Here is a 17,744-nt window from a genome sequence, read left to right as displayed (position 1 = left end):
TAACATTGACACTACCACAATACATCGGCCTTCAACAGACACTGTTGTTTTAGCAGAGCTTAGTTTTAGGAAAGCGAAGTAAAATTTTAATGTTTAGCATATTCAATTTAGACTTTTTTTGGCAAAACTGTAGATTATTTTTAGATAATCTATGGAAGTGCCCTCTGAGTATTACTGCTACTAACTGACTTGAGTATCAGAATCTGGCTGTCCTCCGCTGTTGAGGATGCTAGCTGTGGTGACATTCCCACTAGTCTTTTCAATTTGCAGTTTTTAAAGAGAGAAGTACTTTAAAGTAAATTTCCTTGATAGAGTTTCCCTATTTAAATAATTTTACATATCATCAGTGGAATTTTTTGATTGACTTTCCTCAAATCAACATAAGGTTTCGTGTGTTTTGTCTTTTTTGTTCTATTTAGAATTATTTATTTGGCAGGTTTTTTTATTTTTTTTCTGCTTTTTCTCACACACAGACCGAATGCCTAGATATTACACTAGGCCCTTCCAGGATAGGTGACTCAAACTGTTTATAAATGTTAATGGCCCAAGTTGTTTGCATGTAAATTTCTAAAGTTGGCTGCATGTATGGAAGGAGCTACCTTCTGAAATAATATTTGTGTATCAGGTGTATTGATATACAGGCACTTGTTTTTTTTATTTGTTTCTGATAAATTCAGCTTTGTTCTTGTGTGTTTGTGTACATCTATTATCTACCATCACCATGGCCACATATTAGTTAAGCTGTGGTACACATCTTATCCAATGGAATTGCTTGTTGATTCTGATGGCTTTTATCCTCAGAACATGCACTTAAATACTGCAATTGAAATCTTTTTTTCAGGAGTCTAGACTGACACAATTGTTGGATTTAAGTATCTGTGATTTTTCAGACAAAACACTTTTTTTTATTTTAATTTCAGAGATCCCAGCTTTTCAAGTCAAAGAGAGAGGGTTCACGATCAAAGTCTCCATCTCGTAGACGCAGCCGATCACGATCTCCTGGAAGGCCAGTACGTCGTTCCACTTCACGTGGTAGAGACCCAAAAAAAGAAAAAGAATCTAAGATATATGATGTCCTAGAAGTTAAATTGTCTCCTCTGGTATGTATAATATGTATTTTTTATCTGCTTTTGATAAATTCAGATGTCACTGCACATTGTAATATTATATTTTAGTTATTGTACTTTTATGCTCTGTATTACACTTTTGCTTAAAATAAACTACAGTATATAAATGTTTAACCTTTAAACCAGCTTTACAAAAATAAGTGAGAAATGGAATAATGTAAATTATTATTATTATTTTTATTAATTAGTATTTGGTTGATGCCTTTATCCAAGGCGACTTAAACATTTCAATTGCTTACAATTCTTTTGTCTTTCCAATTGGCATACAGGCAAGTGAAATGACTTGATCTTCATTTATTATTTTTATTACATTAGTTCTTTAAAAATAATAAATCTGGCAGTGTTACCACTGTTTCAAAACAGCTTATGTAATCAATTTGTATGTTAGAGCTTGTAATCAATTTTTACATGGCAAAATACCATTATTTTTACATAATTTAATCTATAATCTTTTTCTTGGTCTATACCTTTTTGTGTGGGTTAACTCGGACATGTTCCTAAATGATGATTACTACTGTTTTCCATAAATGCTAATCTGAGAAATTAAAAAAAAAAATGCAGAAAATTCTACTTCACAAGCTATTTATTGATAAAGAATTAAATTAATAATAAACACACTAAAAGAATTTTTAATAAAAAAATACTTTGAATAAAGATAAAATAATTTAAACACAGACAAACAAATTAACATATAAATTATATATTCTGTGGAAAGACAGCCCCTGGGCACAGATAAACACCAAATGTCCTGAAACACACATTTTTATTATACACAGCACCACAATACCTTATTCACCAACAGTCTCTTCTCTTTTCTCTCTTCTCTTGGCTCCACTCTCCTCCTTACAAGCTCTGTCTCCTTCCTCCCAACTCTGCCTTGTCAACAGGAGTGAGGCAGCCCCTTTTATAGCACCCCGGATGTGTTCCAGGTGCTTCCTGGTGTGGCGGAAGTGCTGTATGAGCATCTGGAAGCACTCCGGGTGTTCCTGCACTTCGCTCCGGTAGTGCCGGAAGTGCTGCATTCCAGGACTCGTTAATCATCCGGGCACCCCTTGGCGGTGGCCACGGGCCCCAACAAGGATGAGCTTCCCAGCTCTGTTTCCTTGACCCCCTTGCAAACCAGGGCGGCTGCCCTCTCGTGGTCCAGGGATGGTATTGTCCCTCTCCTGGTCCATCCTGGTGTCCCGGCATGGTAGGGACCCCAGCTGTCTGCCACAACACTTAATAAGTAAAGAGCACAATGACACACTCTTTCATTTCATAGGAAATGGTAAATTGTAACTTCAAATTATCATGTATAAATAGTATTTTGTTGCTGATGTTTAGTTAGTTTAGAATGCAAATCCAAAATTCCTGAGGTGTATTACATGATTGATTAAAATGTACTTGACATGAAGCACTTTAAAATTGTAAAAACATGATAAAAAGAGTGACATAGCTAAACGCAGCTGCATATTCAACAGACATTTTTTCCAATGAGCATTTTTACAAACCCAAGTTATCATTTTAAACTGTTACTTTAAGGAAACCAAAATTTTGAAAAGCAGAGGCAAATTGAAATAAACCGTCAGTTTATTGAAATACTATAGTAATGAGTTGCAGTTTGTTTCTTGTTACAAACACGTGTCCTATACAATAGATGCACCCACAAAGCTTGTTTTACAAGTGCAGTGTTGAGATAAAAAAATTAAATAAACTTGTAGCAGGGTTCTGTTTTTATGAAAGCAATGCTATGTACCCTCTAAATCTAAGATTGTGTGTAATGCTCCTCACTTAAGCTACCTAGCAACCAGATGGCCGGTCCATGCTTTCAGTTTTCATGGCTTGAATTATGAAACTGTTAATAATAGCAGCAACCTTTGTAGCGGCAGCCCATCCCTAAATTTTATATTTGCGTGAAACACAATGTATAGTCCTAAAAGGTCCTTACTGTTGGTTCTGTCTGTGAAACTTAAAATGCAATAAACCGTTTACCTGATATAAAAGATGTAATGGATGGTACTCCTTTTGTAAAATTCTTTCCAGTAAAAGGATTTAATCACACAGTCCTACCATCAGTATTCAGAAGTTGTTTACCATTTGAGGAGTCACACCTCTCTTCTGAAGAGCATCATAGACAGGAATAGGAGAAGTACTTACTAAAGTCCATTGTTCCCCGATGGCAGGACAAATCTGCTGTGTATTGAACTTTGGTTTAAAAAAAAAAAAAAAAAAAGTTGCTGCTTAAATTATTTGTAAATTAAATGAAAGTCAAAAGTCACCCTTTATCCTTTTCTTCCGGTTTCTATGCTTACAGTGCATACAAATAAACACTAGCTTCAGTTCTTATGAGCCCCTCCACCTCCATGTGGAATCTGTTTGAAGACGCAGACCCCGCATTTATAATTCAGACATCTCTGTAGTCAGTAGGTTTTTAATGTGCTTAACCTTAAACAGATACACTAAAAACGGACATCCCCATTTGTAGCAACATTATAAGTAACAATTTATTTGCTGAATCTAACAGATCCAAATAATTAAATGGTAAATACAGAAACATAACACCATACTAGTGAAATAATTATTGGATGCTGAAGACACCTCTATGCAGCTTACCTGAATACTAAAGACACCTCAGTAGCCTTGTGTAATCAGCCAACTAAACACCCATTATAAAGAAGCTATAATCTGTAGAAGTACTTAGAGGTAATTAATTGCAAGCTAGGCAGTTATCTATCTAAAACATCATTAAGAACTTTGAGACCTGTTGTTGTTACGGCAATTTTCAGAAAATCTGATTGACTAGTTTGTGAGTAGTTTACTGCAAAGAATACACGGATAGGTTCAAATGGCAGTTGTGCAGAGATCCATAACGATTTACTTTGTTGAATTGTTAAAAGTAAAACCTTTGCTACTGTCTTATCACAAATGTCAGTGGCTGAAATTTTCCAAACAAAAAGATAAGACATGAATGCACTGAAGTAGGGTCAGAGACTAAGGAAGCAAACTTTGAACTTTTGGCTGCAACTACAAAAAACTGTACCTACTAAAGGTACATTTGGAGGAAAAGTGAAAATTCATTAGCAGTAAAAAACCTTTTCCTAAACCTTAAATGTGGATGTGGTTGTGTTATGCTTTAGAGTTGTGTGGTCTTAAAATCAGCCTTGATATATGAAATAATTGTGGTTTTGCAAAGACCTTTACAGTTTTAGTATTATTTAACAGTTGTTTATGAGATACCTAAAGTTCTAAGAATATTATAAACCTGTTAAAATTCAGTATGGAAATCTGATGTGGAGGAGAATTCCATGGAGTAATATTGAATTCCAAGAGTAGAATGCCTCTTTGCTACAGTAAAACAAATACATTTTGTTTAAGTCTGTGCCCTGCAAAGAGTACATTAACCCTTTATCACTTAGGGACTTGCTGAGGCATTGTATCTGGTCAGTGGTGCCCAAAGCTTTGTGAACAACACAATTTTTTTGATATCCTATGACATGGGTGGGCAGATTCAGTCCTGGAGGGCCGCAGTGGTTGCAGGTTTTTGTTCCAACCCAGTTGCTTAATTAAAAACCAATCCTTGTCAATTATTTAATTGCATGGCTTGCTAGTGCTTTAACTCTGCCATGTCAGGTCATTCTCGTATCCTAGATTTATTTTCCTTTCTAAGGATATCATCCAAATGATTTGAAGTCTAAAACAGACGAATAATTCTCAGTGCTTCACTTTTTTCTCTTCACTTTCCTTCCAAGTATTTAATTAAACCAAATAGTGCATGATAAATACACGCAGGTGTAAATGAAAACAAGGTAAATGGAGAAATGCTGGTCTCTTTTGTCATTTGCATGTTATTGCTAATTAGGAGCAATTAAAAACCAAGAATACAGCTGTTTAAGACTAAAATAAGCAATAAGGGTTCAAAATCTTAACGAGTGAGACAACTAAAGTGAAGCTGAAGTGTTACTACTTGAGCAATAAATGCTTCTTATTAAGCAATTGGGTTGGAGCAAAAACCTGCGGCCATCCAGGACTGAATCTGCCCACCCCTGTCCTATGATATACTAAAATGGAAAATTTACAACATCTACCAAGACTCAATTACAGGTTTGTTTATTCAGTGAAGCAAAGTCCTTTGTTTTTATGTTTCATTACTTTTTTTGATAGTCAATATGTTCATATTTTATTTGCAGCCAAAATCTGTCATAAACAATGCAAATGTTCAGTATGAAAAGAAGATTAGTACAAATAATGAAGTAAGCTCAGAGGTAAGTGCAGTATGTTTTTACTTAGAATATTACTTTAATACTAAGTGCAGTCTTATTTTTCACACTTTTTATTTTTTTATACATTGGCAGGTTATGTACAGTAAACAAAGCAAGCAAGTAGGAAACGATCAAACTATAGCTAATCTTGGAAAGCCAGCAGTCTGTAGGAATGTCTTTTAGAGCAGGAGGTTTGACAGCCCAAACGGTAAACATCTGAAAGACCAGAAAGGATTCAACAGTTAATGTAAATTTCTGTTAGTCCAATATTGTGTACAACTACAAGCAAATAAATTAAATGTATTAATGAGTTTTGGAATCCATCTGTTACACACAATGCACAGAAAGGAACAGATTCCACTTAACCATGTTTACTTTACTCCATAATGGTTGAACATTACATTTGGAATTTATTCAGGCAAATGTTTTAAGTTGCAAATTATGATTAATGCTATTTAAAATTATTATGTATTTTAAAATTTATTTTCAGGTTTTTCACAAAGTTGAAGTTGGTCAATATGAAGAAAAACAGAAGGCAGTAACAATAACTGCACAGGTAAAATTGTGGTTTTTGTAAAGCCAGTGCTATAATTGCTTGTTTAGTATTAGAGCCAAACAGTAAACAAAAATTTATTTACAGTGAAAACAGCACATTAACGCTCCATTTGTAACTGCTGTTTAGTGGAAACTAATGTTCCCACTAAAGACCAGATTGGCATGCAATGAATACTTCAGGTATGTCCTGCAAGCTCTAGTTAATAATATGTAGTTTACAACTGCCTATTCTTAATTAATCATTTTTATTCATTACAGACCATACTGAGGTGTATTTATTAAGTAACGTGTATTTAATATATTCAAGTACATTCAATTTTTTTTTTTTTTTTTAACCAGATATATTCTACATTTCTGTGGTGGGCTAGCGCCCTGCCTGGGGTTTGTTTCCTGCCTTGCGCCCTGTGTTGGCTGGGATTGGCTCCAGCAGACCCCCGTGACCCTGTAGTTAGGATATAGCGGGTTGGATAATGGATGGATGGATATTCTACATTGCTTATAAGCGTAACTTTTAAAAAAATATATATACGGTGTGGACCTTTTTTTTGAATAATGCATTAGATTCAGCTAGGAAAAGTGCTTCTCAAGAAAGACATCAGTAATAGAACAATGAGAAAGAAAGAAAAGATTATGGTACAACTTCAAAAAAGTTAGCAACAGAGAGAGGCTGGGAGCACACGCTGATGGCAGCTCATTGCCGTACCAACCACATGATAAACCACCCAGATTGGGACCCGAGTGGAGCCGATAGAAGGGATAAAACATACTAAGGCTTACTGGTTAGCTTATATTGTCATTAAACCGGCATCTGCTTCTGAGATCTCTGAGCAACTGCTGTTTTAGGCTAGAACTTTAAGCATCCATCACAGCAAATAAATGTTGTATCTTTGTCATGAAAGACAAAAAGACAAAAGTTGTATAAAATGTGCAATATTTCACAACTGTATATGTGATTCAAAAATTGATATTTGACAGGCCATGCTATAACATTTCTAGTATACATTGAATGTGGAGTATCTGCTTATATTTGAGTCAAAAATTTTAAAGAGAACACCTTGTTTTCTAAGATAATTTAAGAGTACCATTGGATGAAATTGTAATTTATTTCTTCTGTGTAGGTAAAAGCGGTAGTAAGGAAACAGTATTGATGTTAAATTTACTTTATTCATTTTTCATAGAATAAGGTTGAGGCTCTGCCAGAAATAGACCGGGCGGATGTGCGGTACAACCTACGTCCACGAAAAGAAGATAATGACAAAGTATCTGAAAGTTTTGAGAGAAACGTGGAAGAAGTCACAATGAAATCTGTGAGAAAGTCCAAAACAGCTGAACTTGAATTTGGTGGAAGAATAGGTATAAAGTATTCATTTTTTTTATTATTATACTTTTTATAAAGCATTTATTATTGTCTTTTTATCATAATTTTCCCCTTTACTTAGTCTCCACCATCCCCTTATATTACTTACCTTTTCAAGAGTATGTCACCTGGTAAACTTCTTATTAACAGTGGTGGGTAAAGACTTTTGGCACTTGTTTCTTGGTACTATAGAATAATTTGATCTTTTCTTGTGCTGTACTAATAATAATAGTTTTTAAATCCTCTGGTTCTGAGGAGCATAAATGATGTTTAAAGCTTTGTTTCTGAATTTTGACTAAGTGAAGAGGCAATATCGGCATAGATACAATATTGATCACATTTCAGGATTTTATTTAAAGTTCTGAAACGTTCAACAGAAGTTCTTGTTTATATTTAAAATTCTGTGTGAAGGCTACCTTGAAGGACTTCGGTTAAATGGTAAAGCTGTGTTTCACACAGGTACTACCAGGCAAAACAATTTTTTGTTAGTGTTCACACTCACTTCGAGATGTATAGAAAACTAAACTTGGAGTAAAGCCAGGCTCATTCTCACGCCAGCCTTACACTGTGCATATGCAAGTTTCCACTCGGTTTAGCAAACTGACAGCACCCAGTGTCAAAGCAGTGCTACTGTTCCTGTGTGGTTTCCCATTCTTTTTTAGATTCACATCCCTGATGTGGCTTTAACTGCATATTATTTATAAATTTTAAGGCATCTGATTGTAATCAACCTGTAACAATATAATGGTCCACGGAAGGTCCAAAGTATTCCAAATACCATAGCTGCTTTAGTGTTGTTACTCTCGGTGCACCAGAGTATTTTAACCCACTGTATCTAAGTGTGGAATCGCAGCTGTACAGCAGCTGTTCGGAAAGCTCTACGTTGAACTGTGTTGAGAGTGCAGAGGGTTATCGGAATACAGCCTCTTTCCTGGAGAACATTATACCACACCCTGCCTCAGCCATGCGCACAGTCTATTTGAACATTTTCCATTCAGCAGACGTTTCAGAGCCTCTTTTGTGTGAACCTCGAGGTTCAGAAACAGTTTCATCCCAAGAGCTATAAACGCACTCAATCAGTCCAAGTGCTCCCAGTAAAATTATTTGCACTACAGATGTAATATTGTACAACCAGAGCTACTTTATAAATCATTTGCACAGTTGTATATGTACATGTATATTGTACTTTTGCTTTTTTGTTATATATTTTTCCTTGTTTTTTTATTTTATTATTATTGTTATTTTATCATTTTATAGGAAAATAAGTTTATGGAGGATTTGCATATTGAATCTCATTGTACCATACAATAACAATAAAGGAATTCAATTCAATAGAAGAGAGTGTGTTTGTACAGATGATGATGACTGGCTTCTAAGTCTGTTTAGATTTCCAAGAGCTATCTTCTTGAAGCTCTTGATATCATTTTTAAGATGAAATGCATTAAAATATGTATATTACATTGTACAGATGCATTTTTAACTTCATTTAAATAATGTATACTGTTAATAATTAAACGTGTGGGCACGGTGGAGCAGTGGTAGCGATGAGCTGGCACCCCGTCTAGGCATTGGTCCTTCCTCGCGCTGTATGCTGGCTGGGACTGGATGGATAGATGGATGAAATAATTAAATTTAAAATTAAAGCTATTTTAATGCTCCTTAATTAGTTCTAATCTTATAGATGGTTTGACATTTATCAAAGAGCTTATTTTGTGGTGATTGGGTATGTGGGGAAAAAGAAAAGGAAGGACAGGAATTGGGGTTTGGTATGTTTGAAAGAGAAACCGCTGCATTAAATTATTTCATCAAGAGTCGCACATGTCCCAGCAAGCATCTCGTAGGAGGCAGTGGTAGAGTAATCTCTGGACGGTGTTAATTTATTTCATCTAGTATACATTTTAGTATTTAAATTGTTCCGAAAGCTGTAATATCATGAATGTAATGTATTCTGTGTCCTGTCAGTGTAAGAGAAAGCCAGTTTAAGAAGCATGTAGTGATTTACACACACAGAGCACATAGAAGAACACATAATATGCAACATTTAATGTGCTACTTCATATATGATGGGATCTGAGAAACTCTAATAATCTTAAAATCAGTGTTAAATTTAAGTTTACATTTTACTTTAATGACAAACTACCAGATTTTCACTGTGTCTTTTTTTTTTTTCGTTTCTCTGTACTCTGACACTCTGACTTTTGCCTACGACTCGCCTTTTCACTTTGACTTTGATATCTGACCACTTCTTATTTATTTTGGGCACAGTGCGACTTTCTGAACTTGAAGTTTCGGGTTTTTCAGCCACTCTCTATATCACTTGATCAACTTACTTTTGTTGTTTATACCACTGCTTAAGTCAACAAATAGTATGTTTTCCTTACCTCCACTTTGCATTCACTGGGGTTCTGTTTTTTTCACGTGCTTTTGCCATTGTCTTTTAACCAAACACTGAACAGGGAAGGTGTATTTATATTGATTTGCATATTTAAATATGCAAAATTCTGGGAGGAGTCAGGGTGAGAGGGCAGGCGTGTGCACGAGTGTTACTTTTCACGCTAATCGGGACTTATGGAGCTGAAGTGCATGGAAGTTGGCTTGCGCACGGTTTTGTGCATGTGAATTTTTTTGTGCGTGCACACATTTACATTTTTGTCCGTACGCAATGTTTTAGTGTGAGTTCTACGCATGGCATTATGCATGAGTCTTCTAGTCTGAGAATCAATGAATGCCTTCTTACATCACACAGGAGAATCTTTGGTATGTATTTAGACATAAGACAAAACCATGTCTTCATTTAATCTGATTTAGTATCTTGTAAGGTATTCTGTCTCTGTGGGCTTTCACTATGTTGATCACATTTTAGGGGTTATACTAATGATCATTAGTACCAAAAACCAAAGGAATTATGCAAGTTTAGCATTTCTGCATATCCATATTTAGCATTGAAGTATTTTGTTGAATGATTAAAAATCACATGCATTAAGCTATTTATGAATTGACTCTGTAATGGGATAAAAGCCATGTGTTTGTGTTTTGGCTTTTTTTTTTTTTTTTTTTTTTTTTTTTTTTTTTTTTTAATATAAGCACAGTTTCCACTGTCACATGCTGATACTCTCCTGTCTTGAAGACAAAATAATTCTAGAAATCACTTCTTTTTTTTCTTTTCAACATGTGATGCGGTGCTTTATCATCATCACTGTAAGCCATTTACAAGTAGTTTTTATTCACATTTTTCTCATGTATTATTTTGCCTTTTGGTGTACGAGTCCAGTATCAACTCTCATTCAGTACTACCGATACAGAGAAAAAAAAAAATGCTGAGAACCGTTATGATTTTGGAACATTGCCATTTACTGATACCAAAAGTATTGGTCCTTTTGACATCCTTAGTATGCACATGCCCTTGTGCGTAGATATTTTTTTCTTGAGTGGAAAAAGTTTACATAAATGTAATTCCACCAGAGACTTGTTTTTGGTACTTTTTGCTAACGCTGTTTCACAATTTTCCTTGTTTTTCTTACCACGCTTCAATGAAAGCATTGAAGACTTAAGTTATTTGTAGGGATTTTAAAATCCCACGCATTGTCCTTTTGATCCTGCCCATGACTGTCATAAGTTTTGTGTTTCACCTGTCATAAAAAGAACAGAAGTAGAAATTACCCATCATTTGATAGTATAATTTGGTACATTCTTCAGTTTAACACCAAAAGTATACCTCCCTACAGAATGTATTTAATTACAGTAGAGTCTCGCTTATCCGACGTCCCACCGGAAAAAAACGCATCAATCAGCAACAAGAGCTGCAAGTTGCGAGCGTGAGCGTAGTCTATTTTTTGTTGCTCCTGACTCTACCGCAGCTAATTACAGTGGAACCTCAGTTTGCGAGCATAATTCGTTCCGGAAACGTGCTCCCAGTCCAAAGCACTCGTACATCAAAGTGAATTTCCCCATAAGAAATAATGGACACTCGGATGATTCGTTCCACAACCCAAAACTATTCATAGAAAAATGATTGATACAAAATATAAAGTAAAAATACATAAAACAAATTAAGTTGCACTTTACCTTTGAAAAGAATCATGGCTGGTGTGAGTGAGTTTCTAAACTCTTGTGGGATTCCACCCAATGGGACGACATGCGGAAGAAATTCCCAAAGCAATCGCAGTCTCCTAGCGCTGTAGCAGTTTGCCGTAAAAGTGAATCTGAAAAGATCACGGACATGCTATAAGCGCCTGCCGTCGATGGGTGATACAAGGAACATTATAAATGCGAAGGGCACAGTATTACTTGGCCACGACCCTGCCTGACTGCTGCGTCTGTGTATAGGAGAGTGGCAGATCCCGCTACAATAAATAACCGCGTTGTTGCTGTTTCAAGCTGAATAAAGCTGGTGTTGCTAAAGTACTGAGACTCAGCTTCATGTTTTCGGGTGCAAGACGGGACTCTAACGTCACAGCATGCACGTCACAGCACACACACACATGCAGTCACAATGCTGTAGTAAACAGTATACGCTCGTACAAATGTTGACTATATAAGTAACGGAGTTAAGGCTCTAGAAACTGCAATTAAATACATTGAGCAACAAGAAGAAGCTACAGGAATCAACATAATGATGCTGCAAAGATGGTGAGACTTGGCAGCGAAGAAACGACACTCGTCAGGAAAGCAGACTACGATCAAAAATTTCTTTAAATCATCACAGGACTGAACTTTTTAAGTACAGTACATAAATACATACATACTTCATTCTGTAACTAAATTCATTTTTTCAGTTAATTTTTTCTGTTTTGTTGTAAAACAGGATTATTAGGTTCGTAATGTGTAAAATTATAACATAGTTTGACGTTTAATAGGCTTTTTCTTAACACCTCCCATTATCCAACATTTTCGCTTATCCGACGTTCTGCCGGCCCGTTTATGTCGGATAAGCGAGACTCTACTGTACTAGTTTATTTCTCAGTTGTTAAAAAATGAAATTAAGTCACTTGATTTTCTACTAAATAAAATCAATATGGATATTATAATGTGTAAATGTCTGTCTGCTGTTAGCTTTAAGTGCTTTGAATCCCTGTATATTGGTCCTTCCTCTAATGTGTTATAAAGACGCTATACTGTATAGTGCCCGACCTGGCACAGACTCATTCAGTGGCAAGTGTAAAAACACACAAGACTTTTATTTTTCTTCACCTGTGGGGCACGTCTTCCCCGTGAACCCCACAGACAATACACAATCGCAAAAGCACTCAAAATACAACCCTTTCTTCTCAAACCACCACTCCTCCCAGGCAACCTCGTCCTCTTCCTCCCGATTCTGGCCGTGAGTGGTGGTTGCCGGCCCTTTTTATAGCCCACCCGGAAGTGCTCCAGGTGCTTGATCACCTGCTTCTGATTGCACTTCCGGGCAGGGCTGTAGAGTTGTCCAGGCCGACTCAGGGACCCATGCAGCATCCCCTGGCAGCCACCCCAGGTCCCAACAGGGCGGTGGAGAACTCCATCTCCCATGGAGCCCTGTGGGAAACTGAGGCTGCCACCAAGCGTCCCGGGGGAGGAATTGAGCAGTCCATGATTGCTCCCCCGAGACATGTGTAGAAGGGCCGTCCCGGCCAGGCATGGGACCCGGCTGCCTGTCACAATTCTTGCTGAGTAAAGGATATGTGTAAAAATGAGGTAAGAGTATAGAGTCTCATTTGTTCTTGCAGTACTTGAATGGAAAGTGCCTTTATTTTTTTGACAGCTTGGTTGGTTGCACTTCAGTGCTATACAGTGGACTATACTGAGCTGTAAGTGATGTTCAGTACAATTGAAATGGCTTTGTAACCTTCTTCACATGAGATTATGTCATCTATTATCAGATATTGAACTGACAAAACACTGTAAGATCATTTGTAAGATTTTTTTTTTTTTTTGTGCTAGGGTTTGCACCTGCCCAGAAGTAGCTGGGATAGGCTACCCAGGACCCTGAACTCAATAAGCCAATTAATGAGTAATTCTGACAGTTTTATGTTTCATTTATCACTGAGTAAATTATCCTACATTAGTGCATTTCAGATTCAAAATTAACAAAGCAAAGTAGAGTAAATCCTCTGTATACAAATGAGTTCCGTTCCGAGGGCACATTCACAAGTCCAGTTTGTTCATAAGTCCGCAAAGTTAGTGTAGGCACCCAGTAAACACAATGCAACCCTCGGCTCCTAAAGAAAACATGTACATTTTACAACTATTTGAACCTAAGAAGATGTTTTTAAAGGTTAATATTTGTGTTTTGTTACAGATTTCTTTTGTATTTTAACAATTAACATAGTTCATTTTTGTTTCTGTTGTTTTCCGCTAGTTGATATTGCTGTTTATACTATCAGATAAGCCTACATATGCAGAACTAACCTTCCTCTCATCGACTCCTATCAAACATGTTTATACTGTATAGTACACAAGAAAGTGCTTTTAAAAGAAAGTTATTTGTATTTTCTGTTATAGATTTCTTGTGTATTTTAACAACAAACAACTGAAAAGTTATTTTTTATTCCCATGGTTTTCTATCAGCTGATCTTGGTACAGTAGACTCGCTTACCACTAGTGAATGACCCAGCATATGCAGACCTAACATACCTCTATCTACTCAACTTGAAGACATGTTATTTGTACTGTAGGAGCAGTACAAATAGCTTTTAAAAGTTAATATTTTTATGTACTTTTGTATTAATTTCGAGTGTATTTTAACAACAAACAACTAAGTTCTCTTTTTTTATGTTTCTAGTCAGCCTTGCTTACAGCTAGTGAGTTAGCACACATCGCAAAAAAACATGCACTTTTTTTTGTAAATTGGCTAGAAGTAATAATTAAGGAAAAAACATGTAGTGCCAGGTCTTGATTGGTAAGCTCCTTGTGTTGCACAGCAAGGAGTTCAGTGAAGTCGTCTTCTTGCAACTCCATCTCCAGCATCTTGCTGAGGGTCACTAAGTTATTGAAGACTTCTTTCAACTCCTCATTCACCTTCTCAATTCCATGAAAGTCATGAACACACTGTAGGCAAAGGTTCTTCTGAACCCCATTCATGGTGACCGGCGTAAGCACACCAAGCAACATCACATGTTATCCTCCATCCAAAATTGTTGCAAGGTTATTTCTGATTTGTTAGTCGCCTTAACTGTGTTATGAAAAGTACAATGTAAATAATATACTCCCTGGCCAATAGGTTATATGAGCGACGTAGTATTCAGTGGCTGATATACTATTTTGAGATTGGCATGAAAGTCATCCACAAATGGAGAATGTTCCGGAGCATTGTTGAGTAGCAAAAGAATGTTGAATGTGACGTCCTTCTCTAAGCAGTATTTCCGTACAACCAGGATAAAGTGGCAGAAAAACTAGTCCTGGAAAATCTCCATTGTAACCCAGGCTCTGTGGTTACTCTTCCACACAACAGGAAGAGAGCACTTGGCTATGCTTTTAAAGGCTCTTGGGTTCTCAGAATGATATGCTAAGAGAGACTTCAGCTTCATATTGTTGGAAGCATTGCCATCAAACAACAGAGTTAGCCTATCTTTTGCTGCTTTTTAGCCTGGCTTTGACTTCCTCCTCACTGATAAAAAATTTGGTCTGGCATCCTCTCCCAGTATAATCTTGTCATATCGACATTAAATATCTGGTCTGGTAAAAACTCGCCTTCATCAATAATTTTTCAAATCATTTCAAGAAATTCTCATCATCTACCATATCTGCACTCACTGCTTCACCACATACTTTTACGTTTCTTCTTCCAATTCGTTGTAAAGGCTTTTAGCCTTCTCTTCAGTCGGCATTAATCTGAGTAGCATTCAACGCTGATGCTGATCCTGCATCCACAAATTGAGAAGTTTCTCCATCTCCTCCATCACTTTTTCATGCTTCTTTCAACTTTCATGCTGCTGCAAAATTTGAAGTTACACTACAATTTAAAATTGTTCACTTCTTTAAATAATTTTTAATTTATTGGACATGCGTGTTCTCATCATTGGAAGTCTGTATGCAGGGAACTTACTGTACTAATTTTAACTGTTTTGGAGTCTGATTAATGTACATCTGAGAGCATTTGGTACCATATTAATTATAAATATATCCATTGCATCAGTTTCTGCACCCAGATATTATAATCTACTAACAATAATTACTAAATTACTAATACACAACTTAAAATCAGCCTCCGTATTTTTGTGGGTTTTTGTTACATATATTGTAATCTTTGGATTTGTGCAGAACACTTGAAAAGGTCTCTATATTCTCTTTACACTTTTAAACGTGTCAGCCTAATTTGTTACTAGACAATGATTTGTACTTGATGAACATGAAATAGGATGGTACCAAAACCTGATTGATCATCGTATCTGTAAATACAACAGTTTTTCAAAACCAGAAAGTTAACAGCCTTGTCTTTACTTGTAGGAGCATTCATCATGATATTTGTCCTGCCAGTCATTGTGTTTCTTCTCCTTGTGACTTGTGCAAAAAAGGATCCAAGCATTTATAATTTTCCACCTTCCTTGCCTGCATTCAGTACTTTATGGGACAGTCAGGTTTTTGGAATTGTTGGACTCTGGCTTCTTTTTCAAGTTTTTCTCCATCTTTTGCCAGTTGGAAAGGTAATTTTTTATTATATACTTGTCAAAGATATAAGTTGCTACGTGGTACATAATCTTTTTTTTTTTTTTTTTTTTTTTTGTACGATTCAGTGGAAAGAAATAAAGAGGTATATAAAAGACATTGTAGAAACAATATTATGTCAATTATATGTTGAAAATTTTTTTTTTTTTTTTTTTTTTTTTTTTGTATTAAGGGCTGACTCTAGTTTTCTTTCCCTCTTCTCCCTCTAAAATTGCAACAATAACTGTTTCAACAGTATGTTCCTTATATGTAGCCTTTTGCTAATTTATGGGTTTTTAAAGGACCATGTCAATCAAATGTACAGGTTACATGCTCCCTTGAAAAGTACTTGCATTATGTCAGTATTACTGGTTTTGTGTTACGTACCTGTAACAATAACTAACTCCTTAAAGGTAACTAAATTAGTAATGCTAATTCCAGGAGTTAGAAAAATTAAGTAGCTTATACTACATCTAAAATTAGGTGATGCCGTGGGTGCCATATTTTTGTTTTAAGCTAAGATTCTTCTAACATCTGATTGAATGTTTATTCAGTATGTATTATATCCCAGGCTAGTATGACTGAACATTTTTCAAAAAAAATATATTGATATAAAGGTTATTAGCAATTTTTTGGTATGAGTAGCAATGATGAGTTGTCTTATACATTCTTTTGAAAATCTTAATGTCCACAACCGTTTGGCCTCGGCATAGAACTTTGTGTTGTTTCACAGTTCATTCTGTACTTTAAAAATTTTATAAGAATATATTTCTCTCTGTGTAAAGATATGTTTTGCTTCTTCCAAAAATTCTCTGTAAAGCTAGGATAGCTTTTAATGTTCTGCAGCCATAATCTTATATTGAGCTGTTAGATGACATTACATAACAATAATTTGTTAAGCACAGTTCAGTCGAGAATGAAATCAGTGCAATATTCCAGACAGTGGGTTTTAAAATTAGTTACTTTATTCTTGACAGTCAACAAATCCCCAGTACAGAAATGTATGTAAACACAGAGACCATTATGTGGTTGTGTCTCATGTGAAGTATATTGAAATATGAGAAGAAGTGAAACATGAGGAGAAGTGACAGTAAAGAGGGGTCTGGCAGGCTTGTTTTAGAGCCACATTAAAGAATTGTTGCCATGTCCAAAGCTACTTCACAACCATTCCTCGTGAGTACTTTTTTCTTTTAGGTTAAAATTATTATATATTCCTTTCCAACTGCATTATATACAGTAAGTCATACATCCGTTATAGATTTTGTTTGCATAATCTTAGAGCAGTGGCAGATGTGACGCTCTCCTGTGACAATCCATTGTGTAGTTTGACATGCCTACTGACTTGGTCAATCCAGTGAGCAACTAAAGCATTGCAAGCAGGCTTATCCCTGTGTGAGAGCTGGCTCCCATTATTCATTGTAGTTCTGGCTACATGCTCAATCGTGGCTGGAAAGAAATGAGCAAAGCTAGTGCAATTTTTGACTGTGCAAACAGAAGGAGTCTCATCTGTCTGATGTCTCCTGTTCCTTTTCTGTGAGAGAACGTAAAAATGAAAAGAAAGAAAAAAACAAGATTTTGGCTGAGATCATCATATGTGGAAAGCATTTATTCATGGACCACCACTGTTAGGCAAAAAATTTGTCTGTGAGAATACAGCAAGCTTTTCATACTTTGGGAATTTTAAACTATGCTAAAACATAGTGAATTAGTTGTGTAATTTGTCATCCCTTGTTGTTTCTTATTTGTGTAATTTGAAATCCTGAAGGCAAAAGGATTCAACAACTGCATTCGTTAAGTCTGACTTGGCCTCAACATTTACCGATTTCCTTCAAACTTTGCATGCAT

General features: G+C 35.9%; 1 protein-coding gene across 1 annotated transcript in view; it reads left to right on the top strand.

The window, feature by feature from the left end:
* lbr (lamin B receptor) overlaps window positions 1-17,744 on the top strand; it is an 85,389-nt gene that overhangs the window by 42,993 nt on the left and 24,652 nt on the right. Inside the window, exons 3-7 of the mRNA XM_028796755.2 lie at window positions 921-1,100; window positions 5,297-5,371; window positions 5,859-5,924; window positions 7,102-7,276; window positions 15,702-15,898. Of these exons, the coding sequence (XP_028652588.1) occupies window positions 921-1,100; window positions 5,297-5,371; window positions 5,859-5,924; window positions 7,102-7,276; window positions 15,702-15,898 (693 nt within the window). The remainder of the gene's footprint in view (window positions 1-920; window positions 1,101-5,296; window positions 5,372-5,858; window positions 5,925-7,101; window positions 7,277-15,701; window positions 15,899-17,744) is intronic.

Source organism: Erpetoichthys calabaricus, chromosome 3 (genome assembly GCF_900747795.2).
Source record: "Erpetoichthys calabaricus chromosome 3, fErpCal1.3, whole genome shotgun sequence".
NCBI lineage: Eukaryota > Metazoa > Chordata > Cladistia > Polypteriformes > Polypteridae > Erpetoichthys > Erpetoichthys calabaricus.
Note: the sequence above shows the minus strand (reverse complement) of the source record. Positions and strands in the feature narration are given on the sequence as shown.